Raw genomic sequence first — 26168 nt, 5'->3', positions numbered from 1 at the left:
CAACAATATATATATATATATATATATATATATATATATATATATATATATATATATATATATATATATATAAAAGATCCTCAGTCTTCGGAGATCCAATCTTCCAATTACAACTCTCCACGTGAATGAACATGAATTGCATGGCGGTTGGAGTTAAAAGAGTTTTATATATGCAAACATATTATTCCATATATTACATAAGGTCCTCTCGATCATCAATGTCAGTAGGGGTGGCAATCATATCTAGTTAGATACAGGTTGGATAAAAGTTTTCTCAATCCAAATCCAACCTATTTGTTAAGCAGGGCAAATTTGTCAATTTAAAACTAACTTTTTTTATTAAATAGGTAGTCCAATCCGACCTACCTAATCCATTTATGAAATAGATTAAGTCAGATTAAACAGATTTTTAACGATTTAGATGGACTTAAACATGTTAAGCGAATCGGTTTAAATAAGTTAAAAGTAGATTAAGTAGATTTTAAATAGGTTAAATAGGTTTAAACAGGTTAAATAAGTCAAATTATGATCCCATCCAATTATTGAAAAAGTCAAAATGGATTAAACAGTTCAAAGATCTAAACATGAACCTAATCTATTTAATAAATAAGCCTAGACAGGGTGGCCCTATTGTGATCTATATTCATTTATGTCAAATCTAAATATGCTTAAAGCGAGTCGTTGAAATATGAATTGCTATCCCTAAATGATATAAGAGTTTGCAATGTGGAGACTGAATTTCTCTCGTTCAGCCAACCCTAAAGCAAAAAGGTTCTGAATTTAACCATATTTTGTAAAGGATGATGGGAGGCAAAATGGATCATCCTACTCCGGCGTGGAGTCACCCAGTTCCGACTGAGCAGACATTAGAGAGCCGAGCAGGCCAAACCTCGATCCTGTCAAGAGCCGTGCTGACCTCGGACCCTGCCGATGGCCGACCTGACCTCAAACCCCCCAAAGGCCCTTCAGCCAGAGTTCAGGCCGGCCTCGGACCCCGTTGAAGGCCGAGCCGACCTCGGTCCGAGGCCGAGCTAACCTCGGTCCTGTCAACCTAGATCCTGTCGAAGATCTCACTGATCCCATGCCCAGGCGGCCAAGCGGCCAAATCATGCCACGTGGCAGATCTAGAAGCTTCTTCAGCAGATCTTTCTGGATCGCGGTGTTAAAGGCCGGTCATTATGACAGCCGCCTCGGGGATAGGACATTGATAATTGATCCCTCGCATACCACTGAGTAATGCCTTGAAGTGAGTACGCACATAACGCATTAAAGAGCTCCCTCGACCACCTCCGCTTGGAATGATGTGGCGGGCCCTCAAAACTAATTCGGAAAGATATCTCTCGAACTCTCCGCCCACGAAATTGATCTCCGTGCTATACGTCGCCTCCAATTGATGGCCAGCTGATACTTCTCCAAAAAGTCTGGCTAACTTAGCCATTGGAGGGCCTTCGCCGTAATCACTGGCTAAGACTTTGTACAGGTACTCCGAAGCCCAGGAGGTGATCCTCTTTTTCCGTTCCAGCCGGCGTCTTCTCGGCTTCATCCGGCGTGGTCACCCTCAGGCCAAATTGCAACCACAACAACGGGTACTGCTGCCAATCTTATGCTAATAATCCCCTCTCGGTTCACCACGCGGCACTCGAGGTTGGTGCCAAACATGATGTACTCGAGGTTTATATAGATATGCAAATCAAAAAAATGCTACTTTGATTTGATAAACATCAAAACATCAAATAACTGTTATTTTTCTATAACATTAGATATTAAATGAATTTTAAAAATACCATCGAACACGAACATGGGTGGAGTTCTGATACTTTGGAAATTGCTGCCACAATAATATTTATTATTTGATCCTTGATTTTGTTGGAAGAGAAAGAAAAAATTAGTTTTTTTTTGACAATTATAGTTGGAATATTTGAATCGTGCAAACAAATAGTTAACTTTCCACCGGACTGATTAGTCTTGATATCCCTCTCGTCTTATTAAATCGAGACTCACCAAAAAAATATCCATGTTGGATGTGAATAACAAGAAAACTCATGAATGAGGCATGCTTCCTCGTACCAGCTATACATACCTTTCTATTGTACACACTGCCCGTCTCCATATCAGACAGACTAAATTTTTTTTTTTAATACAACAGCGGTTCACACCCGTTGAATATAAATCAGCAAAATCGAAAAACAAATAGCTACAAAAAAAAGCTCCGAAACATATATGTGGCTTATTTGAATAAAACTTTCTGAGTGAACAAAAAAAAAAAAAAATTTACGTATCAACAATTGCTGCCATAGACGAACGCCATGGCCTTTTCTACGCCGAAGCGTATTAGGTAAGCGCATGTTTCTTTTACAAGAGCGCATAATTACAAATAAAAATTATAAAAGGCGCCGCCTTTAATGTCTTGGCAGCCAAGCAAACATCGAGCACGATCGAACAAAGCTCACGTGCGGAAGCCCGTATAGAAACTTGGATGCGGGAAGACCCCTATCTGCATTCCAAGGCGCACCCAGCCTTCTTACATGCACGAGCGCGAAGGTCCCATTTCTCGGTCCCAAGGACGTCCACTTTGTTAAAAAAATATTTAACATGGATATATACTCATAAATTAGGCAAGAGTACTGCTTCGAGGTACCCGAAATGAACGCTAAACCGGAATTTTAAACGGAATCATAAAAGGTTTTATTGTCCATTTCATCCAAAGTTATCTGCACGAGGCCCGGGCTCAGCAGTAATTAATCATTATAAATCATAATAAAGTTGCTTATATTTACCGTTGTTAAAAGTTAATTAAGATAGAACCACTCAAACTTCCGTACATCGCATAGAAATTTCCGTGCGGGTCGGCTCCGAACCACCGCATTCTACACGAACGGCTCTTATTTTTCCACGTTACCAGCATGTACGGCGGATTTTTACACGCACAGGAATTTCTTCTGCGGACACATGAATTAAGGTAGGAGTAAGATGGGCAGGAATTAAAGCAGCCCGCACCGTTTTGGTAACCGCCATTGATGCATGCGGCATGAGCATCATGTCATGTGTTCCATGCACCCATGCAAGCTCTAGACCCGCTCCTCTTTATATTATTCCATGCATCTTCTTCTACTCCATTTGACGGAGACTAGAAAAAAAAAAAAAAATCGCCGGAAGAGAAGGCAGAAGGATTACAGAAGCCGAAGAGGTCCGTATGCAGTCTTTCTGCGCCTTGCTATTTCTTTCTAAATAGTATTTGCCTTTAGATTATCTTATTCTAAGATATTTAAAACTATTTGTATTCGTTGGGGCCGTAGTGTAGAGAGTAGCGGCGGAGGTCCATTTCTGGGAGGGAACGAAGGGATAGATCTTTGTCATATACCGAAGGAGAGAAATCAGAGCCATACAACTTGTAATCCGTCCATGCCGCTACCTCATCTTTTCCGCTGTTGCATCCATGGTTTGGTATAAGACTTTATTTTCTAACCTCTCTCCTCCTCTTTTTGGGGCCTCAGGAAACGAGACTCAGAGCAGAGGGGAAGCTGCTCGTGTCTCGTATAGCGGAGAGAGGGAGAGGAGAGTGGATTTATGTCGGCGGCTGGTGTCTGGTATATCGTGTTCCTTTTTACCGGCCGAGTTCTGAAGACGCTCCCTCGCTCTGTTTTTGCCGGTGGCTTGCTCTTCCCGTCCTTCTCGGCTCCCTCTTGTCCTCGTATCCAACTGGAGGGCTCGAAAACGGATTCGATGCGTTTGAAATCTTCTCGGTATGGAAAGAGAATATTTTGTTTTCCAATAATAAAAATTATCAGATTAAAAAAGGATTTTAATTGGTATTTAAGTTAATAGACAATTCCTGATTTGGGATTTGGGATTTGCAGGGCTGGATTCGGAGTGAAATACTTTGGATTTCTGTATTTCTTCTTTCTGTTCTTGAGAAGAGGCCTCACTTGACAGGGCAGCATACAAAAGCATTTTTTTCCTATTTGTTTTTTTTATTTATTCAAGTTTTGATTTGTTGGGCTGGAGAGAAAGAGAAGATAAGAGATGCCGGGTCCTCAAAGGCAAATCCTTATGGAAGATAAAATGATGATGCGAGCTAGTGGGAAGAAGAATCCGAGAGTTTTGGTCCCGTTCAGAAGAAAAATCCGGGTGCTGTTCAGCGATCCCGATGCCACAGACTCCTCTTCTTCCAGCGAAGAAGATGGAGAGATGGGGACGATGACGATGGGATTGGTACCAAAGAAGAATAGGAAACGTGTAATCCATGATATCGTCATCACTTCCTTCCCCTCAGCCACTTCTTTCACCCCTGTTTCTAAGATCCCCAGAACCCTCAAAACCCTTAAGACTAAAACCCTCAAATCCATCAACTCTTCTTGCACTCCTACTCGCAGGTACAAGGGAGTGAGACAGCGACGGTGGGGGAAATGGGCTGCGGAGATTAGAGATCCCATCAGAGGTGTCAGGTTGTGGCTCGGCACCTACGACACCGCCGAGGCGGCGTCCGACGCCTACCAGGCCGCCTCCAGGCGTCTCCAGGAGGAGAAGCAGCGGCTCCTTCGCCCCTCCGTCTCCGAGAATTCCGAGGCCCCCCTTTCCGCCCCCTCCCCTTCCTCTGTTCTCGATGTCTCTGTCTCCAAGAATAAATTGGTCGAAGAGGCAGTGGCGGATACCATTAATTGTTCGGTGGCAAAAGAGGAGGTGGTGGAGGAGAAGCCGATTTGCGAGCTCGTTGACCAGCAGCTTGAGATTCCGGACCTGGGCTTCGGGCTCGACTCGCTTGGTTCTGATGATTTCCTTCTGGGCGAACTCGGCGAGGACTTGCTGGGACTCGAAGACCTTCCATTGTGGGCGCAGCCGTTGGAAGGAGGAGATTTCTCCTTCTTGGATCCATAGTTTTTCTGGGTAAAAGTTTTGCAGTTTAGGAAAGAGTTCCGTTCTTATTCGTCCATCATAAAATTTTCATGCCTCCGTAGTTTGATAGTATTTCTTCTCGAACCGGTTGCTGAGTTTGGGTTCTGTAGTTTTTTCTTAATAATAAAAAAGAATTGTACGATGTTTTGTGTATTGGCTGCATGAGAATTGGGTAGGGAGAGGTTTTCTTTGGGTTTTCCTTGAGCTTTGGGAGCCGTCCGAGGGAGTTTTGTGTGATCTCTCACCCAATCACATTGCCTTCAGACTTCTATTCTCTAATTATTCATCATTTATGGTCTCTGATACTTATTTAATCATGCACGAAATGTTTCTTTTTCTTTTCTTTTTTTTTGTTGTTGGTGGGATGTGTTTAGTCTGTGTTCTTCCTTGCCGGCTCAACTGGAGAGCTGATTTTTGTCCATCCCTGTTTTCTTTATCAGCTTTGCTTTTCTCGACTTCTTGACTTTATGAGCTTGTAATGTAGCTAGTTATACATCACAGATAAAAGATTCCTCTATATAAACATAATAAGAGATATTTAGTAGGTAACGTTCTGGTCTTTGAGACCATGCATGTTAATCATTGTTCCAACTTAGAATTCCCGCTGGTAGCCCGAAATTTATGCCATATGATGGTAAGATACAGCAATGGTCGAAGCTTAGTTTGCTACTAGGCCCCCCTGGCATCTCGATCACCAATTCGCGCGTGCCCCACCATCATCCTAGTACCATATGGTAGGCAGCAGTGACTTTTGCATAAACTGACTCCTCACACTAATCTCAGAGTCAAAAGATAAAATACTATACAGCGGTGGAAGGATAGATATACAACATGTCCAAAGAATCTCTTCGAAATAATAAGCATTAAAGGAGGCGAAGAACTCGTAAGACATCCTTTCATGCAGTTCTGAGCTTTACGCGTAAATGGCTGCCTTGTGCACGCTAAATATGTAACACGTCTACATGACATTTACCTAGCATGGTGAGGTGGCGTCCCGCTGCCGCCGGCCCATTCTTTCTACTCCCGGATTCGCTACCGTCAAACCGTCCATCCCTCGCTCGCAATCAGCCTCATCTTCGTTATCAGCGTCGCCCTTGTCTTCTTTTTTTTTATAAGTATGTGCCTTGCTAATTCGGAAATGTATTGATATATAATGTACTAATTCCGTTGTACCTTATCTGTCATGCTGTCTGTTCCAATTTTCTTGCCCCGTGTCACAACCAGCGCAGCAGCTAAATCTTTAGATAAACATAATTTAATTACAGAATGGATGCAGTAAAATGCTATGGGATACCTCTGACTTACAAGAAGTTCATCATGTATATTGGGCGTAGGTGAGGTATGGTATGGGTTATATCTTTCGCATGCACGAACGAATGATTTGGTTTTTCTTTTTTTTAGGAAGTTGACCATCGTATCGTGCCATGTGCACATCTCAAAGCACTACAAACTTTTTTTAGGCATCCAAGAGTGGATTTGTGCAAAGAAAAATAAATCATTCGTTCGTACGAAAGGTACAGCCTCTGTCTGTATGTTACTATGGTTGGACACTTGGACTAATCCTGGCACCAATTTATTCTTGCTTCCAACTGAAAAATCAGGAAGAAGCAGACCTTTGTCCCTCTTAACCACTGTTTCACCCTATCTTGTCCCGTTTCCTGGCTTGTTGTGGTGTGGAGACCATTGAAACTCATTTCAAATTTTCATTGGAAACTAATAAATATTAATATTGGTATTCATCTATCCCAACCTAATAAATATACTGGGGATATATTATTGCTAGCATTCAGCGCATGTAGATATAAAGTCAAAAAAATTCATCGATCATTATGTTGGATTGAGTTAAGATATTGTAAGGAAATGAAATTCTTTGCATTCTCATTAAAAAATGAAAAGAAAGGTTTGAGCTAAAGCATTTTTTTATTATGCAATGAAAGATTTGGCGATGCACCAAATCTTTCAAGACGCAAATCTTCTTTGTCCACCCCATGCCTTCTGGGAGCCGCAACGAGAGACAACAAATCTTTTTGCAAGCTGTAGGGACCAGCTAATTAGCAGGCAACTCAATATTCTAGTCCATAATTCTCAGAACTACAATGTGGCTGTAAATCTTCAACTTTTGCTTACTTCTCTTTTCTATCTAAAATATTAGCAGGTGCTTTCGGGGTGATTGCTTAATTCCATAAATTTCATTTTTTTTTAAACCAGTCATCAACTATAATTTTTTTTCAAATTTTTTCTTACAAAATTTTCTAGAATCTTTACATCTCAATTATTGCTTTGCTGTTGTGCCGCACTTACTCCCTGGACACATATGCGTTGTTATTGTGAGAGGATGTCCCACTTATTGTTAGGATTTGATTTTCTAAAGCATGGACATTAAATACAGAAATGTTACAAATTTACAATAGATATTGCAAAATTGATATCAACAAATGGTACAAAATTTCTCACTTCTTAAACTAACTTAAATAATGTTCTAATAAATAAATAAAGTCCGTTCATCCTCATATCGGTGATTGACATTTCAAAATTCGAAATTGTTGCTCCCAAATCACTAGACATCGACATCTAGGAATATGGTTATTGGTGCCAAATCACATACAGCCGACGTGATAGAAAAATTAACGCTTGAGTAAGACCTCTTGAATTTTAGACCTCAGAATTGGACGAAGGTTCTCAGCCTCCCTATTTGACCAAAAGCTCATCGTCGTCGTCGACTGCAGCTTCAACAACGACGGCTCGCTCCCTTTACATGAACACCACCAGCTTCAACCCCGGTGCCATCCTCGTCCGCTGCAAGTACTAGTTTCGAACAGTCTAAATGCTACTCGCTGCTTCCGGTTATCGCGGTCAAACTTTCCGTCATTTTCCATCGTGGGCACCGATGCGTTGCCGCGCCGGTCAGAACATCCACCAGCCTCCCTTGCCCCGGCTAGAATTGCCGACATGGTGGTGGATTTCTCCCTGTCATACCTCTCCTCAAACTCATGACACATTGGTAGAGACATCGAGTGTTTGTTTTGAAGGGCTCGATCATCAATATTTGAAGCTTGCTCAAGTGATCGACGATGTAAGCTTTGTGGAGATGCGAGGCAAACAAAAAACAAAAAAAAAACTTCGACTCAATTAAGAGCAGCAAGCAGAAGTCGAAGTTCATCATCTGCAGCCACGCTAGAAAAATCAATAATGCAGGGCATCAAAGCTTGTCAACAAGCCTATGAACGAGGTGTATGCCACTTGGTAGGGCATCATGTACGCACAACCACCACGCGCTTACTCATTATTTGGAACAAGAGTCAACCTGAACCGACAAGGATCCATGAAGCAATAGCCTCCGAAATCCTTACGCCGACAACCATCCTTTTCTTCTTTTGGTGCGGAATGTTCCACTTCAGTGACTTCAGCTGGCCGAAATCGTCCCGAGCTGGCTCTTTCTGGCCAACCGTTCTATCGTGTTGCGCCGATCTAAACGGTCCGGCTTAGCAATAGGAAGAACCAGAAAAATTGCCAATAGTTCTCAAAAGCATTCACTGAAGTTGAGTTTTCCTGCTCCAGTAGCTTTACATTACCTAATAAAAAAAAAAGTATTGGCCTTCTCCAGAAAAAATATCCTTAATTTTCATATTATTTGTTTTAAATTTGCTTTTTATTGCAAGAAGATTCTACTCCGACAGCTTTCCATCTTCTTACCATAAGGAGCCTACAAATCACACAAAAGATAAGAAAAATTCAAGCACTTCTTTCGTTGGAAGAAAGAGTATAAAAGGCGTCAAAGAAAGCCCAAACCCCAGCCAAATGATCTTAAAGTTAGCAAACGCAAAGCTTTTCATTTACAATTGCAACCACCTAATTATGACTAAATAAAAAGAATACAAAAATGAATCAAGGTACAATGGACGACATTGGAAACAAAGCACCTAGTACAACAGTGAAGGGAGGGTCAATGCGGGCAAGGTCATACTAGATTCCAAAAATCCACGGGCAGGCTATCCTTTCCTCTCATTAGCGACCATAACTCCATGAAAAAATTATTTAATACAAGAGGATGACCATTAGATTTCACTAGAAAATGTTTCTGCTATAGCACACCATGATTCTTTCTCCAGCGAGTGCCCTAGCCACCAACCAACTAACCTGTTGCTCTCCCTAGGAGTTGAATGCAAGCCCAAGATTAGAGGCGTCGATCGAGTCCACTTCTCACCTCTTCTGACGCCCAGTTGTTTGTTACCTCCTGCAACAGCACGGCCATACTTGCAGGCCACCGGCCTTGGGATATCTCATCCGAAGGATGTCATTGCAGCAGGGCAAGGCCATTTACAAGTTCGTCTGTGAATGTGTTAGGAACGGAGAACCATACATATCATATAAGGGTTGCACCATGAACAGATGAGCTTGTGTCCGATGTGCGCAATGCTGTGGGCGTAAACGATCTTGGGGCCTGCTGTTGTTCATTGACAAGACCTAAAAGTTTGAGAGTCTGCCTGCACTCAAAGCAATCAATGAGAATGTTACACAAGCATCGGTTAATGATCTAGGTAAAACTGAATAGAAAAAAACATAATGCGATTTAGCGTTTGTCTCAGAGGTAGGATAAACTCAAGTGTCTCATGTTGGATTCTAGATCCTGGAACATCCATCCATCCAACATCATACATACATATAATACAGACGTGTAAATGCCTCACTTTACACCCATTATAAAATTCCAAGATCCAAGTTGCAAAAATTCTAAACCATTGGATGTAATCTAAATAACTTAAAACATGTGTAAAAAATTACGTGATTTAGAGATCCCTAGTCTATGCATCAGTATTGTTTCAAAATTAGAAGTTTTGAAAAACTGGATGCATTAAGAAGAAGTCTTCAGATTTATTTTTTTTTTTGTGCATAGACGTCTTAGAACTCAAAAATTACATTCAATGGTTGATTTTCAATTTGCTACTTGAATCATAAATTTTTATAATGAGCGTAAAGAGAGATCTTTATACCTTGTGCGCATTACAACTGTATCCTACACACATCCATATATATGTATGCACACAGATGATATATTTCCAAGCGTAATGGAGCCAAGCTTAATCAAGCAATTTTGGGCTCAAAATTAAAATTAATTGAGCTTAGACTGCCAGTTCGATATTGGTTTATTCAGCTTCCAACCAAGCTTTTTCCAAGCCAAGCCTGAGCTGAGATTGAGCTGTTCAGATCATTTGCCATCCCTAGTAACAGGTGAATTGTTTAATCACGGGTCAATTTAGGATCGACCCATTGTCTTATGATATAAATAAAAAAATAAATAAATACATAAAATAGTAAAAATATTGAAAAAGTATTAAACAGTAATAATTTAATTATTTACACTGGATAATCTACTCAAAACTCACGAAGGATGATATTCTTCCAAATAAATTTAGAATAGAGAAGTACATCGCAAGATATGATAGCTCTGCATTTTTGTGGTCTTCTCCATAGAAGATAAACACACACATATACACACAAAACCAAAAAAGAAATAAAAAAATATATCTCCTGCTTATTGCACAACTTATTCAGAAAGGAGACCCTAAAACCACAAAAAAATCTAACCTGGAATACAGACCAAGAAAGGAAGGGAATGGAAACAATGGAAAATTCACAAATAGAAAAGGAATGAAGACAAAAAAAATGAAGAGATGCTGCCATCTATTTATTCATTTCTCCATACCCTTCGTTGCCAGGAGCCAGTGGTTGGTGTCCAGAGACCTTGTCAACACCCTAGCCGATTAGGCCAGAAGAAGAAAAGAAAATTAAGAAAACTAAGAAAACCCTATTTTCCAGCAACCCCTCCCTTGCAAACTTTTTGTGGCATGAATCTGTTCCTACTGGTGCCACTTCCTAGCAGCAGCACCTCCCGGTGGTCAAAAGTAAAAGCTAAGGGGTTTGAGCAATAAAGAGGGCCTAGGGAATCATGATGGGGGTTGGCCAGGTAAGCAGTTTTCATTTTATTTTATCTTTTTAGACAACTGATCTGCAGGATGTTCGAGAGACTAATACAGCAGTTTAAGCACTCAAAGCATTCAGATCAGCGAATCTCATTAGTAATTTGTCAAAAACTCATCACCATACAAGTTACTGGCACATGGACAATATCTCAGGAAAAAATATATTTTTAAATTACCTCGATAACGAATTCCTTATGTTTGGCTGATTAGCATAAGCAGTAAGAGGACCTCGTAAGTTCGCATATTTATTCAAAGCACTTTCAAGCTGTGGCGGAGGTAACTGCAAGCACCATATTGGCATTTGTATATATCAGTAAACTAGAAAATATTAAAATCCAAGACATGATAAACAAACAACAAACACCTGCAGTAGGACATGGAAGGAGTGGGGCTGTGTCTGAGAGGCACATTTCAGAAAACCCACCCACAACTTCGGCATCTTCCAGATCTGCATAAAGGATAATCAAATAAAATCAAAAACTGAGTACTATAAATGGTGTTATAAGATATAATGGTAAAGGTATAATAAGATATAATGGAAAATTAAAATATATCTTATCAAGCCTGCGCAAAACTACTAAGCTTTCGTCTTTTTTTTGACACAATGGACAAGAAACAACAAAAAAAGATCCATAGACTTCAAAAGTCATGAGTTCATGATATCACCATTTAAGATCACATAGATCTTTGTTCACAGTACTCTCAAATGTGAGTTCACATGGGGACCTTTAAGCTGTGAAAATTGAAATATTAACTTCAACATTCTGTATAGTATTGAAGCACAGGAAGGTAGATCTTTGAATCTACTGTTAGTAGTTTAAGGTATGACCAACTCCTCTGCTTGAAGCTACAAGCAATATAAATGATAGCTGGTATCATTTATACTCATGCCAGCATCAGCAATCAATATATGCCATCAAACCAAAATGATATTTATTAACTCGTCATATGTCAGGCTATGGCTACAGTCAAGAACTGTGTTTTAAGTAAACCATAAAAAGTTGGTCAAAGAAGAATACATTGTCATTCCTTGAAATGAAGGCAGGGTACTGGATTCAACATTTGCAGAAATGATCATATCAGACCTAGTTGTTGACCGAGAGATACCTTGAGACAACTAAAATAAAATTTTATGTATGAGCGAGTTAGCAAGGCATATCATGATACCCCTAAAAAATGTAAGATGGGTGGATAAAGTGGAGAAGAGCAATTGTTAAGAATTATGTGACTACCACGTGTCAAAGAAACCTAAACAATAATAAGAATATAGCTTTAGATGTATGGCAAACAAAATGGGAGGGCTCACAATAGGCGCATAATGCAATTACGACAGGTGGACAAGTGATTAAAACAAGGACAAAGTTAAATATGACTTAGAAAACAACATTTGGATTAATATTTTCTACTTTATTAATATGCATTGGCAATGCACTCAAAAGCAAATCAAGTTTTAAATTTCCAAATCATGAATTCAAAATCATATTACTTGAATTTGAAAACAATATTGGCATCTTGTGAAAATCTCAAACACCGAGAAAAATGCTAATTCATCATATTCTGCCATTCAAGCTTGTATGATGAAAAGTGCATGTATCCAACAAATCTAGCTTGAAGAAAATGCAGAGAACGAAATCTATCCACGACGACACTGGACATAAGGGAGCCATGAATTACTATTTAACTCTAATAAACAAATCTGTAATAAATTGGAACAAATATAGCAAAACCATTTAGAAGAAATAAACAGATCAAAAGACCAGATAAAAAGAAATTATAAAAAGGATGACAATGTATGCCAGAAGACAATGAACTTAATACCTGCTTGCTTACAAGTTTTGAGAGTATTCCCATAACAAAATCAACCTGCACAGTGTGAAGACAACAAACAAATAAAAAGCTATCCCAATCAGCACAAATATAATAAAAATGATCCTCATAATGCATAGATAATCTTTCTTTTCTGCAGTAGATTTCAACAATTAAAAATATGGACACAATTATCATGAAAATTTCATTCATATAAAATGAAAGACAAAAACAAACCCAACAATTCACTAAAAGCTGATATAACTCTAGAGCCAGGACTGCTCAAATGAGGGTCTGGTGGCCTTTTGCTAGGATCATTTGGGTTTCATACGCTCCTCCGATAAGTTATAAAGCACTTGTGTACTCTCCAAGGGTGTGTTCGGTTTTGTCTAAAAAAAACTTATATAAATTTTAGAGCACAAAAGTGCTTCTTGAAAAAAACTAAGTGTTTTATAACAATATCCGAAAAGTGCTTCTAGAAGAATAAGCTAAATGAGGACTCGGTTTCGTGGGAAGAGGGGGGAAAGTGTGGTTAACGGAAAAAAATGGAGAAAAGTCTCATGTTTGGTTGAAGTTTTCAAAGGAGAGAAATGAGACAGTAGCTTTCCTATGGGAATAAAATTTTCATACTTTATGTGAAAGAAAAACCCACGTGGGATATGGAAAAGTCCAATTCCCACCGGCTGAGAATTGGCATAATTGTTTTTCTCAAAAATGCTCTTAAGCTTTTAGATAGAGTGGGATAAGGTCTTTCCCTTTAGTAAGGACATAACAGATATTTTACATAACTTTTCTAGAAAAATAGATACTTAACCAAACATAAGCCACTCTGGAATATGCTACTTTTTCATGGTTAACCAAACATATAAAAACTATTTTTTTAGGCATCATATACCCAAGCATCAGCTTCCTAAGAAAAACATTTCAGTGAGAAAAAATCCCTCCTGTGAACCAAACAAGTCCTAAGTGCTTTTAGGAAAAACTAGAAAACCTAGCTTTTGGCTTCTCCTTTCTGAGAACAACTTTGTGAAAAAGGAGAAGCAACACCAAACATGGCCTAATTCCAAGAACACTTCAAACCAGAATATCTTCCCTTGCACTATGTGAGGCTCCAGGTAGGTTTGGCAAAGGTTATTCTTACAATCCTACCTTGATCTGGTCGCAGCTGTTTTAAGTCGAATGCACAAACTTAGTGAATTATAGTTTACTTAAAGTATGAATAACGTTCCCAACAAAAAAGACTGCTCTATTAGATTAACTGATCTATGCAAGACGACTGCTGAATTAAAGGATAAAAGCCCTGAATCAAAGAATAAAAAAACCCACATAATTGTCCCATTGATGAGGTCTACATGGTGGTAGATTTTGACTCAAATAAATCATCAACATTTTGGATGTGCATCTAAGACATCCATTCCATCCTCCAAATACCTCCCACTTCTTGTCTCTCTGTTCACACCACCACACCACTCGCAAACCTCCTGCAGCAGCCAAGCCAAGACTTCTTGTCCCACCAAGTCTCAAACCTTTCGCACAGAATCATAGTGCCAACTGCCAAGCCCATACCACCTTGCTCAAAATTCTGGCACCCTAGCTCATGGTGGCTGGGCAAGGGCCTCATAAGCTTACCCAAAGCTAGTCTGAGTACAGCTCAAGCAGCTGATATGATGCTGAAGGCTGGATTCATTAGTTGAAGAGAGATTACTTGGCATGAGAAGACTGAGCAGGGTGGGGGAGGTCAAAGGCCAAAGTCAGAAGTTGGAGGAAACAGAGAAGGTTCCTGCACTCATGATAGTTTTTGCCTTTAGAAGTAGAGAGCTGAGGACTGCAAGACATGGGCCAGTATTCAGGAGAACGAAAGTGGCATGTGGCACTCAAGAGGAGCGAGACATCAAGATTCAGACATTTTTAAAATCCGATACCTTATATGAACTGAAGCATATCTAATAGACCATAATCTTTCTCAACAAAAACGTAATTCATACTTTTATGTAGCTTAAGATGTAGATGAAAATAAATGGTTCGGACCAATCATAGATCAAAATGAATCTTCCAAGTCCTATCATAAGCAAAAGGTTAATTTAATGATCACTTGATACACTGGTAGTGCATCTCAAAAATATCTGAAAGTGTGTTTACAAGCACTTTGGATGTTCTAGATGATGATGAATGGTGTGAATTGTCAATTTAGTGTCTCACCACATAATTTAACTACAGGGCATAATCGAGTTGATTATGCCATGTGAAGATAAGACTCATTCCCATATTAAAAACAATCTCAATTATATACATGGTGTACATATACACATGCATACAGCACTTGTCTTTTCAAAGGGGTAAATTAAGGGAAAAAATTCATGTGTACATAATGTTAGCTTAACAGTAAGTCATGAAAAGCACGACTATGAAATCAATCCAAATTCGATGCTACTGTATGCTATGGCATTGGCATCCTCATATTCCCTAAATACAACGCTTGGTGAAAGAAATCTGTAAAGGGCGACTCCAAATAGCTGGGAAAATGTCTCGTGGTTATGTTCATGGGTGAATTCACGCTCGTATGTACACATGCATAATGTGAGGGTGTGTGCATGCATGTAGGTAAGTAGCTATAAGCATATGTAGAAGATTCAGACAAGAGATGTTGTATAGATAGAGACATTAAACAATTTAAAAATATTACAGTAATAATAATCAGATCAGTCAGGTAGGGATGACTGAAACCCATTAATGCAAAACAAATGACATCAATTACACCACAATCAGATATCAAGCAGAGAGTGGAATAAATGAAAACCTATGCCCAAGCCCGGTCTAGACCCATTGAAAGTGGAACCTAGAGAATTTAATGCCAAAAGGAGAATAATATATGTAATAAATCTGCTATATGGTTCACTTTTAATCTGAAACTCATGGGAAAACAGGGGAAACAAGGTACTGGATTTTGTAAACCATCTAAAACATTAGAATGGATACTCAAACTATAGTTATTGTTAATAAACAATGGTCTCGTTGATATTAATACTATGAGGCCATGATCAAGTTACTGCCCTTTAAGCTGATCATAACCATTCTAATAAAAACATTTCACTCCAACCAAAAGGGGAAGAAAAAAGATATGAAGGGAAGTTACCAGAGTCGGGAAAGCATCAATTGCTTGGATAACTGTTCTCATAAAAAGTAGAGGAATGGGAACTTGCTCAACCTGAAAAGCCAGCACTAGTATTATGTAAAATATTATCTTAAGCTGAGAGCTGAAGATTCACATTTGATGATTTGCATACCAGGTGGCTCAAGGATTTTGCTAAAACATGCTGAGTAAATACCGTTCTTTGCTCAAAACAAGCAGTGCAAGCATCTGTTATCTGAAGATATTCCCATTTTCATTAGCCAAGGCTTAAATTTTTTCTAAAACAGAAAATGTAGCTATTAAAAAGCAAACTTAAAATACCTTCTTAAGTGCAACTCCATCTTTCTCAGGATCAATATCATGAATTGCAATCAATACTTCAGCAGGTGTTAATGCTGGACCTGTGTGAGCTGAACCCTGCCATGAAAGATATATACGAATGAGTCCAGAATGCTGACGCCCTATGAATAAGATCCTAAAAAGGAGCATCAAGCACACAACCAAGATAAAACATCCATATAAGAAAGAATAAAAGGAAAAATAGAAGAAAAAAAGGAGGACAGCATGCTACTGATAAGATGGCATGTACATCCAGTAAATAGGTTATTATATCACCTTTCAAAACCAATGCACATGCATGCATGCTATCACATACATACATACATATGACTTATCCTACCCCTATTTTATAGATTTGCCGTATCAAGCTATCTGAATCATCTATCCATATCATGCATATCTATATCCTGTATACTTATTCATGCTTCATAGCAATCAGACCATCTTTTTAAAAACAAAACCCCCAGCCTCCAAACACACATACACATGCACACCATATCGAATTTGTCTACTCACACACATACAACAGAGAAAAATAGGCTATAGCATCATCTTTTTCAAATGAAAATCTACCACCCGCAGACACATGAACACAACTATCAACCTTTCTCATTTGTCTGCTTGAACACAGAAGGATCCAAATCTCTAAAAGAATCCAACACAACACCTTTTAAAATCAAACACACGCGTTCATGTTGAACATTATAATTAAATATTTTCTTCTAAAAGAGAACTTTATTAAGAGAGAACATCAATGCTTACAACCTGTGGTGATGATCTTTGAGAATAAATATGGAGTTTCAAGTGGCATATAATGGTCATGATATTACGATTTTATGGCATGAAAGTGTTACTAAGTGTTTCCAAGGCATCCAACTGTTTGACATGTCAAACCCAAAAGTTGGAGCATCGAGGTAACTAGTGAAGCAAATGAACTGAGCTGCTCATGAGCAGCTTGGGCTCAGCTCGCTCATAGCTCATTTGAAATCAGCTCAGCTAGGAAAGAGCAGCACAAACATACTGTGCGAAAACAGAAGAGAACTCGGCCAACTAAAGCTCAGCCAAAGCTTAGTTGAGCTGAATGTGAGAAAATTATGTGAAGCTCGGCTTGAACTTCAGCTGAGCTTGAGCAGCTATTTAATATAGTAACCCGAGCCTGAGCAACCTGATACTTGGTTCAGCTCAGCACTTTTGCACCTCTATGGGAAACATGATAATTAATAACCAGCACCAGCTACTAGGCAGAAGCTTCTATACAGAAGATTGTTTACTATTATTGAACTACCAAAGCCAATTCAGCATTCTAGTTCTTGGTTGCTAGATTTGGCAGGCACGGCAGTGGGTGGGAGAAGTTGACATTTCAGAACTACATGATGTGCCTAGGAAGAAGGTGCAAGTTCGAGATTCTAGAAAGATTCCGAAACGAGTGCATTACATTAGTTAGAAGATTCCGGCTATTAAAATGTAGTTACCATAGGTGAAAATATACCCTTAAAATCATTAACACCCAAAGGATAAGACAATATACTAGCCAAGGTTCGCTGTACCGGTCGGTACCAGTCGGTACCGAGCGTACCGTACCCGTACCGATGGGTACCGGTATCGGTACACCAATGTCGGTACGGTCGGTACCGAACGTACGGTACCGTACCGACACTCGGTACGCCTATACTAATGCGGCACCGGTACGGGGTTCGGTACCGGTACGGCGAACCTTGATACTAGCAGTATGCATATATACAGATCTGTGATACAGTCCATGTCCAGAATCATCAAAGGATAAAAGAATAAAAAGGATATAAAAATGGTTTAGGAAGGGTTGTGATTTGTATGCAATGGACCATGTTATTGTACCATCTAACCCACTCCGCCATCTCAACAGATACGAATAGGATATATTGGTCAGCAGGCTGAAATTGAAGCTGGGCCAGGTCCGGTCTCATTCCCACAAGGTCAAGTTGAGAGGCCAGATCCATGTCCACTCAAGCTAGACCTATTTTTCACCAGCAGATATAGAGAGTCAAAAATAATTATATATCATGATTAATAACTAAGGCAAGAGAATTTACAGGCCTGGCTGAAGTCAGCCTTCAGCAGGACTAATTATGATGACATGTTGCCTTATTTCTTGCTTTTAGAAATGCAAAACATGAATCTCTACAAGTAGGTTTTTGGGCATTATTCAAAAATATACACAACCCCTCCCCATTCACAAAACCAGAAATTTCATTTTAAATAAAGTTTTCTACATTCATGATTTCTTTTTTTTTTTTGGTACAACGGCAGCTCGCACTCTACGGGTGTGGATGCGGCAAGGGTGCAACACGAGGACTTCCCAGGGGGTCACCCATCCTACTACTACTCTAGCCTAAGCACGCTTAACTGCAGAGTTCTGATGGGATCCGGTGCATTAGTGCTGGTATGATCGCACCCACATTCATGATTTCTATTGGTCTCAAATTTTATGTTTCCAATCCTACTAATCTTTAAAGATAAAGTGACTCGTCTTATAAAATTGCATTTTTTGACTATAAATAATGACAATAGGGGATCATGTTTTACAAGTCTAAGAACTGAGAATAAGTTCATCAACTAGGGAAAATGTAGAAAGGTGGCACAAAAATAAAGAAAGTGGTACATAAATACACAGCGTACAGCATGCCAACATGACAGGAGTAGCCATCAGGTAATGATTCAAGATGCTCAACAACCAATGGAGAAGGCTCAGAACTACATAATAATAAACCAAAGGTGTAGGGCACATTTTTGGTAAAAAGACTGACTAATCAACAGATGAAGTCAAATAACACGGTTCCTGTGTAATGGCAAGAAGTTATAGAAGTTGGTTCCTATAAAGTCCATTTACAAGCATATACCACAGTAGGACACAACTCCTTGGAGTTTACTTTGATTATTTGTCTTCTCTCATATAGATGTCTGAGTAGAAATTAGAGCTGACTATGCAAAGTTTAAATCAAACAGAAGGACAAAGTTAAGATGATCCGAAGACGCACAAAAAAAGACCAGCACAAAGCAAAGAAGGTAGGATCATCCGATCAATAACATGAAACAGATAAGTGACAGCCTACCATAAGTGCAAACAATAAATCATCAATAATCCAAAAATTACAGTGATTTATGACAACAGAAAGGATACCATGCAATCATGGTTTTTCAACAATAGTTAATGAAATCATCCCCAGGCCACAATCCAGGCTTTAGTATCATGAGAACTTAGCGAGCAAAAAATTTGGTGTCACATTTAAGTAAACGTATGCACAGAATTAAAGTCCATGATGCTCAGACAGAACTCCAGAATAGAGAAAAGGACGGCAAATTAACACAGTTGTGATACAAGTATCATAGTATAGGCTGCAAACTGCTTTATCAGAATACCCCAAGGATTATTTTAATGTAAATAAACAAAGAAGACATGCAAATTAATTAACCTAACATTATAGGACAAATAGGTGGCCAGTTAAGCTAGTACTCGCATCAGCCTGATACAGCACAAAGTAGAATATTTGAACAAAATCAAAGAATGATAAGATGTGGTTTTAGTCGATGTCGAATCATTTTACTTCAAAGAGATCAACACATGAATACAGCATGTGTAAAAGGTAGTCATTTACAGCTAAAGAGCATATAGTGCACTCTTGACAATCTAGTGTTTAAAATTATTTAGTGGAGAAAGTGTGATTCTTTACCTGCAAAATGCGAGCAAGTGCTGTTTGGAACTTCTCCAATGGAAGATCAACAAGCCTTGGAAATATGGGCAAAACCTGATGGCAAGTAATTTGCATGATCCACATGTTCAAGCAAATAATGGGCACAAGGAACACCTTAATACAGTAAACAAGCCAAAAGTTCAAGCTCATATTTAAATACCAATTAAGCCATCTAGGGTAATCAAAAACGCACGCGCGCGTGCGCAAGAAAAAGGAATGCATTTCCACTTCATTTAGATTGCATCTAAAAAACCATAATAAAATTTCTAACTATCAGTGGTTCAATATATGGAGCCATTTCTTAACCAAAAAAAGAGTGATAGGGTGGATACCAACTAGGATATTCAACAGATAATTGCTGCAATTGACAACAAATCCTAATCGGAATTTACAAATTTAAGTGTCAGAATCATCTGGGTATGAAAATGACCTCTAGTTGATAAGCATCATAGTATATTTTGACAAATTCAGATAACAATGCAGAATGAACCACAAACCACATGCTTTATCCCCACTAATAGCTTTTATCATCAAAAGGCATTCTTAATTTCTAACAAATTGAAAAATAAAACCGTGGGAAAAAATATATACAAAAGCAATACCTCATCTTTCGAAAGCGAAGATAGCATTGGGATGAGAATCGCAACATCCTGGAAGGAGACATATGACAATTAGAAGATAAAAGATAGAACAGAGCAATAATACTTCGAAGTGACAAGCTTTGGTCACACTTGTTTCTAAAACCAGTAAATGCCCAGAAAAAATTTACTCTGAGAAACATTAGGTCAAGAAAATTAGAACCTTCAGTTTAGTCTCATATAAATGTTTAACAGCGGCAATTAGCTCAGCTGAAGGGGTTGCTTCTTCAGTCATAGTTTGTAATACCTTTTGGAAAACAAATGAAAAACCAGAACTATTATTACTGGCAAAAGTCACACACAGCAAGTCAAGAGAAAAAAACAAGATAAACAAGCAATAAAATATACCAGCATTATTAGATTTTCACTTCCTTCAGGTGGATCAGAAATCATGTGCAACAGTTCAGGATATGATGAGCCTAGTGTTCTCACAAGGACTGCAACATGCCGATGAATAGACTGCAAAATCAACTAGTTATATAAGAGAAATGATCATCATATCTATATGCACAAATATTATGTGTTTTTTCTTTTCCGCGCCGGGGGGGGGGGGGGGGGAGGGAGGGGGGTGGGGGGGGAGTCGGGGGTGGGAAGAAAAAGAAAGTTGAGCTACCATCCTTCTGATAGGATTAAGGTTTCAATCCCCCCAAACCAAAATATATGACAGAATGTTTAAAATGAAAATCCACCCATTCAAGCATGACCTACAGCATCAAAAATAACTAGAAAAAAATGTTATGAAAAAATCCTATTTATACATCAAGTGGTTCAACAGTTCAGGAAGAATCAAAACTTGAACCTTGTGCCTATCTATATCTAATAGGCAAGTGATACCAATACTTCTTGGATGTGCTGCATGCTTACTCTTTAAGTATCCTTTTTTTTCCAAATTAATTTAAGCACTTCAGATACTTTAGCATACTCCATAGATACTTGCAGGATACCTTAAGAGATGAGAATGCATTCTCTCTCTCTTTATTTTTTACTTCAAATGAATGCTGACCTCTTAATCATGATAGTTAATTTTAAAGTTTGTGATGCTGACTTTATAATCTGGAGTATGGCCTGTGATCTCTTGATCTAAATAATAACTAATAGTGGAGTTTTTGGACAATGAACTATATTATGCATGACTATATCATTGTGATAAACCATCATGCCTTACAGATGCCTCTTTAGTCTTTACATACAGGTAGAAAATATATATTTATTATTGCTTTATACCAGCTGTATTGTATCTTTTTTTCTATTTTCTATATTGCCACATGCATGTCATGTTGTGTTCATCCAGCAAATTCATTTCATGCTTTCACAGTACAGTTTTGCACGTGCACAGATGCAACAGTTGAATAACTAAAGAAAAAAATACTCAAAATAAAATAGTTATGCATTTCTTTTAGTAATCTAGAATGTAATCTAGAACGTAAAATACTATGACAGATCATAATATTTATTAAGAAGTTCCATCTTCCATGTAAAGTTCACTGTCTGTTTGGTGTCAAGTACAAACTTATTAGTGAAAGATCTTACTGAAGTCAACCTCGATTTTAAGCATTAAAGATTGCTGTTTTATGCGTATGCTGGAAAAGCATAAGACTCGTAAATTGATGATGCTTCTTCAATAGATGTAAAGGATCCCAGGTATAATCACAATTATATGTAAACATATAGGTACAACTATTCATTTGCTTTATGTTATCGAATTAGGATATTCGAGTAAAAATGTTAAAGAAAGGCACTAGCAAGGCCAGCAGCATTTAATTTTCTAACTACTGCCAAAAATTAATTGGTCATTATTATGTCCTACCAATGCCGCTGTTATTTAAATACAATATTTTTTTCCATCAGGACATGAAATTAGGTCAAGGATACAAAAAGGACATTTTGCAGAGTCGTTAAGCACTCACATACTTGACCAAACATGAGAAATGACAAAGCCTCAGTTCTAAATCATGGTGGGCTGGACTTATGGATGGAAGAATCCAAGTGCCCAAACCTAAGACTGTTTAAGTTGGACGCAAGTGCACATGGAACACCAGGAAGAGACAATTTTAATGACATGAAACTCTTTTGATATGATTCACAGTATGGACCATCAAAAACCCCTGCATTTAGGTCCATACATATTTTGAGGTATCTTGATCATTAGAAAAGGTGTGGTACGCTGTACCATCCATTTTAACAAAACAACACTACTGCTATAACCCATTTTTGTGTACACTTGATGCATAGGGAAGAGTTTCTTGAAATATATATCTGTATTTTCAAGGTACTCCAAATTATAGATACTGATAAACAATATGGATACTTACCAAATATTTATCCATATTTGTATGTGTCTGTGAAAAAATACATGGACACGCACATGCATCTATATGTGCACATGCATGTGAGTGTATGCATGTATGCATGTATGTCCGTACATGTCTGCATGCATGTGAATGTGTTTGTACGTGTGTGTGTGTGTGTGTGTGTGTGTGTGTGTGTGTGTGTGTACACACATGTACATGCATGAGTATGTATGTAAGCATGAGAAATAATGAAAAAAGCACCTGTTTGACAGCCTTAGGAACCCCTCCATAAATGTCAAATACGAGCTTAAGAAGACATGGTTTCTGTACAAAATAAAAGTCAATATCAAATATCCTCAAAAAAGAAACCAAGTTCTCAGCAAGACCTCCAATTGTCAATATCACAAGCAATATTACAAATCGAAAGAGATAACCTTTGTGCAAAGAGCAAAGAACAAAGATGTTTGTTGTTGGGCTTGAGAAAAAGACATGGCTGGTTCTCTTGACAAAGAAGTTTGGATACCCTTTATAAATTCACTCTCAGAACCTCCGACCTCAGAATTCTGGGAACCACTGATTGAGGTTTCCTGACTACATGTCTGAAAGAAGATAGTGAACAAAATTAAATTAGGAAGAACAAAAAAAGGATGCCTTACTATATACTAAAAGGTAAATTTGACTAGATAAGCAATCTTATTGTCAAACTATAGCACAAACAGAACTTGTAAAACTATAGGACATTAAGGAATATTAAGTGACTACAGACATTCACTGGTTAAGTGGACACATTAGCAACATCAAAAGTCATTCCCCTTCTCAAAATGGATAATATCAATGTTAATTCAGTGTGAAATCAAGAACAATTTAAAGATTCCTAGAGAAGCAGCGGCTGAGAAACCATGAATGACTAAGCTACAGGCAAAGATGAAGAGAAAACACCTGCAAGCGATGGACCCAAAGGGAAATGAACTGATGATGGATAACACAATTGAATAAATCCAATTGCCTATAAGAGCAATATCCAACATTAATCAGCCCCCTCTCATTTCAATTAAACGAATTCCAGCATATAAGTTTGTGCCAGAATTTTGATAGACTAACTATCTAAGAGAAGCAGCAGCCGAGCAACAAAGACTGATTAAATAGTACACATGAAAGAAAATAAGCAATTTCATGTTTCCATAAAACCTGAATTGTGCATATCTGATAATCTACAAAGAATTCCAACACTTTAGGAAACAATTCTTATGAAATAAGAGATGCACCAATTAATTAAAAGAAGATAAATGGTAAAATGATGAAACTTCAGGTCATAAGAGAAATATTTAGATACATTTTCTCCATTTTTTTTTTTTTGTTAACAAGCACATTAGTGTGCATGCTATAACCGAAAACCAAGCAGTGATAGCTTCTCTTTTCAAATGACAAAAGCAAAATTTTAAGCAAGGTGAAAAAGATCAATTAAACAATTCAGAAGAAAAAAAACATGGATATGAGTATGACTATTCTCACATAAAATGTGTTATTCAAAACTTGATGATTAACATTTGGGTCAATCTAGTTACTTCATATAGTTTGAATAACTTCATCACAAAATGTACCTCAACAAGTTTTATCCAGAATTTGTTATAAGCCTAACTAAGCACACACTGAGCATGCAGCAAATTTACAGCAGCAAACAAACTATCAAAGTTGCCAACAGCAATAGCTTAAAAACAAGCTTCTCTAGAGTAACAAATGATTGCTTGTTTAATATTCATCAGCAATAGCCATTGTTATTCTCTGAAAGCATTACTTGGGCGAGATAAATATATGGTTACATTTGTTAAATACAAATGACCAAAACAAGGGCAGTGCATCTGAACAGAGTATGACAATTTTGACAAAGGAAACAGTATCAAGTATCAACTCAGAAAAGAGGACCCTAAAAAATAGAGTTTAGGAGCAGTAAATGTTTGATCTAATTTAATACTGGAATAACAAAAGATGTATGTGGTTTATGTCGTATTATACATCAAAATCTGAGGCAAGCTCAAGGTCTTCAGAACTTGTAATATATAAGAAGGGCATCACAGTGAAAGCAGCTCCCGCCATTGCAGGGTCCGAGAAGGGTCAAATGTACACAACCTTATCCTCACATGTAGAGAGGCTATTTACGTGTTTCGAACCCTAACATTCAGATCAGGGTGGAGTAACCTTACTGATGTGCCAAGGCCCGCCCTCATTGTATCTAGTGTACCATTGAATTTACTTATATTAGACTAAACCCCTAATGGTAGAAAGAAATCATATGGTTTTATGGCATTTAAAGAAACTAGATTAGAAAATAATTGACTTTTTTGGACATAGGTCATATACAAAAATAATCTACTAGAAAGTTGCCAAGTAGTACCATAGTACATAATTCCTACAAACAAAAATAAGTGCCCATTAGTATATAGTGTCAATATAGGATATGCTATCACTGAAGTTGGTAAGGTAAGAACACAAGAAACAAAATTCACAGTCTAATGTATTGATCTAAAACCAAAATTAAAACCACTAAACATGAGATGATACTTCTAGCAAAGGAAAGTTTCATATTACTTCTGATCTTTGTTCACTAGAGCATGCCGGTTTGAACTCTCCTTCTGAAACTTGCTGATTAACAACAGAAAACAGCATCCTTGTTGCAAACTGCTCGATAATGTCTGATGCATAGCGGAGGGGATAGAGTTTGTTTGACACCTGAAAAAAATAGTCTATGAGTTAAAGCAGGAAAAAACACAGGAAGGACAAATTGCAACGAGCGTATTAAGCTATGAACATCATGACCAAAAGAACTGAATTGGGAATAGAGCTTGTTGGCTATAGTTATTATGGATGCAACACCAAATAGAGCACTTCGAAGGCAAAGCTGCTACAAGACCAGAGCAGAAGCAGAAAAATTATAAGGGAAAAAAATTGATTCTAACTCTAAGAGTGCATACCAGTCTAATTGCTTTCGCCCGAACTTCATCTTGAGAATGAACAGCACACTGCACTCCAAATTAAAACCCAATTTTAGCCAAAAATCAATCACCAGAATTACTCAAAATAAGAAAACAAAAAACAGATAAACCTCGAGTCATCTAATTTATAAATATCATTTTTAAGTTCAGGATATTCAGATTAGTTCTAGACAATTGGTCATGTACTTGGGCAGTGTTCAGGCATAATGAGACATGCTTTCAACCAATTGGTTGGGCCTAGCAAGTTAAAATATTATAAGTGAATGGCTATACTAGGAGCACATTTGATCCTTTGACTGCCTTGGATGCCATAAATGAATAAGAATATAAAGAGTGTTTACAGAGAAGGCAAAACCGAAAATGCACTCTCTT

The 26168-nt window shown here is 38.1% G+C and overlaps 2 protein-coding genes and 1 pseudogene across 12 annotated transcripts in view; 1 reads left to right on the top strand and 2 right to left on the bottom strand.

Annotated features, from left to right (window-relative positions):
* Positions 1-3013: 3013 nt before the first annotated feature.
* Positions 3014-5202, top strand: LOC103713952 (uncharacterized). 3 transcript variants are annotated; one of them, XM_008801013.6, is made up of 4 exons: positions 3014-3187; positions 3302-3391; positions 3495-3743; positions 3858-5202. In XM_008801013.6, exon 4 carries the CDS (start codon positions 4024-4026, stop codon positions 4873-4875), a length of 852 nt encoding a protein of 283 aa, XP_008799235.3. In that variant the 5' UTR covers positions 3014-3187; positions 3302-3391; positions 3495-3743; positions 3858-4023; the 3' UTR covers positions 4876-5202. The 3 variants fall into 3 exon arrangements, with proteins under 3 accessions (XP_008799235.3, XP_088558513.2, XP_089780166.1); XM_088702387.2 differs by lacking the exon at positions 3302-3391 and having other exon boundaries at positions 3122-3187; XM_089924040.1 differs by lacking the exon at positions 3014-3187 and having other exon boundaries at positions 3288-3391.
* Positions 5203-8703: 3501 nt separating this feature from the next.
* Positions 8704-26168, bottom strand: part of LOC103713953 (symplekin) — a 33390-nt gene continuing 15925 nt past the window's right edge. For 4 of the 9 annotated variants that reach the window (XM_008801015.5, XM_008801014.5, XM_017844463.5 and 1 more), the window contains exons 13-27: positions 25776-25823; positions 25393-25533; positions 23241-23405; positions 23068-23130; positions 20864-20974; positions 20679-20762; positions 20480-20527; positions 19857-19931; positions 16132-16227; positions 15965-16045; positions 15814-15885; positions 12693-12737; positions 11239-11322; positions 11051-11154; positions 8704-9377 (exon numbers count right to left, since the gene is read on the bottom strand). In XM_008801015.5, coding sequence (XP_008799237.4) covers positions 9257-9377; positions 11051-11154; positions 11239-11322; positions 12693-12737; positions 15814-15885; positions 15965-16045; positions 16132-16227; positions 19857-19931; positions 20480-20527; positions 20679-20762; positions 20864-20974; positions 23068-23130; positions 23241-23405; positions 25393-25533; positions 25776-25823 — 1338 coding nt within the window. In that variant the 3' untranslated portion in view covers positions 8704-9256. Of the gene's footprint in view, positions 9378-11050; positions 11155-11238; positions 11323-11893; positions 11992-12692; positions 12738-15813; positions 15886-15964; positions 16046-16131; positions 16228-19856; positions 19932-20479; positions 20528-20678; positions 20763-20863; positions 20975-23067; positions 23131-23240; positions 23406-25392; positions 25534-25775; positions 25824-26168 lie in introns of all 9 variants that reach the window. The other 5 variants (XR_015967754.2, XR_015967760.2, XM_088702382.2 and 2 more) reach the window with 3 other exon arrangements.
* LOC113463171 (5S ribosomal RNA) lies at positions 18464-18582 on the bottom strand (annotated as a pseudogene).

Source organism: Phoenix dactylifera, chromosome 1, assembly GCF_051530095.1.
Source record: "Phoenix dactylifera cultivar Ajwa chromosome 1, Ajwa_hap1_PhDact_Kaust_v1.1, whole genome shotgun sequence".
In the NCBI taxonomy this organism is placed as follows: domain Eukaryota; kingdom Viridiplantae; phylum Streptophyta; class Magnoliopsida; order Arecales; family Arecaceae; genus Phoenix; species Phoenix dactylifera.
This window is presented reverse-complemented; position numbering and strand designations above follow the sequence as displayed.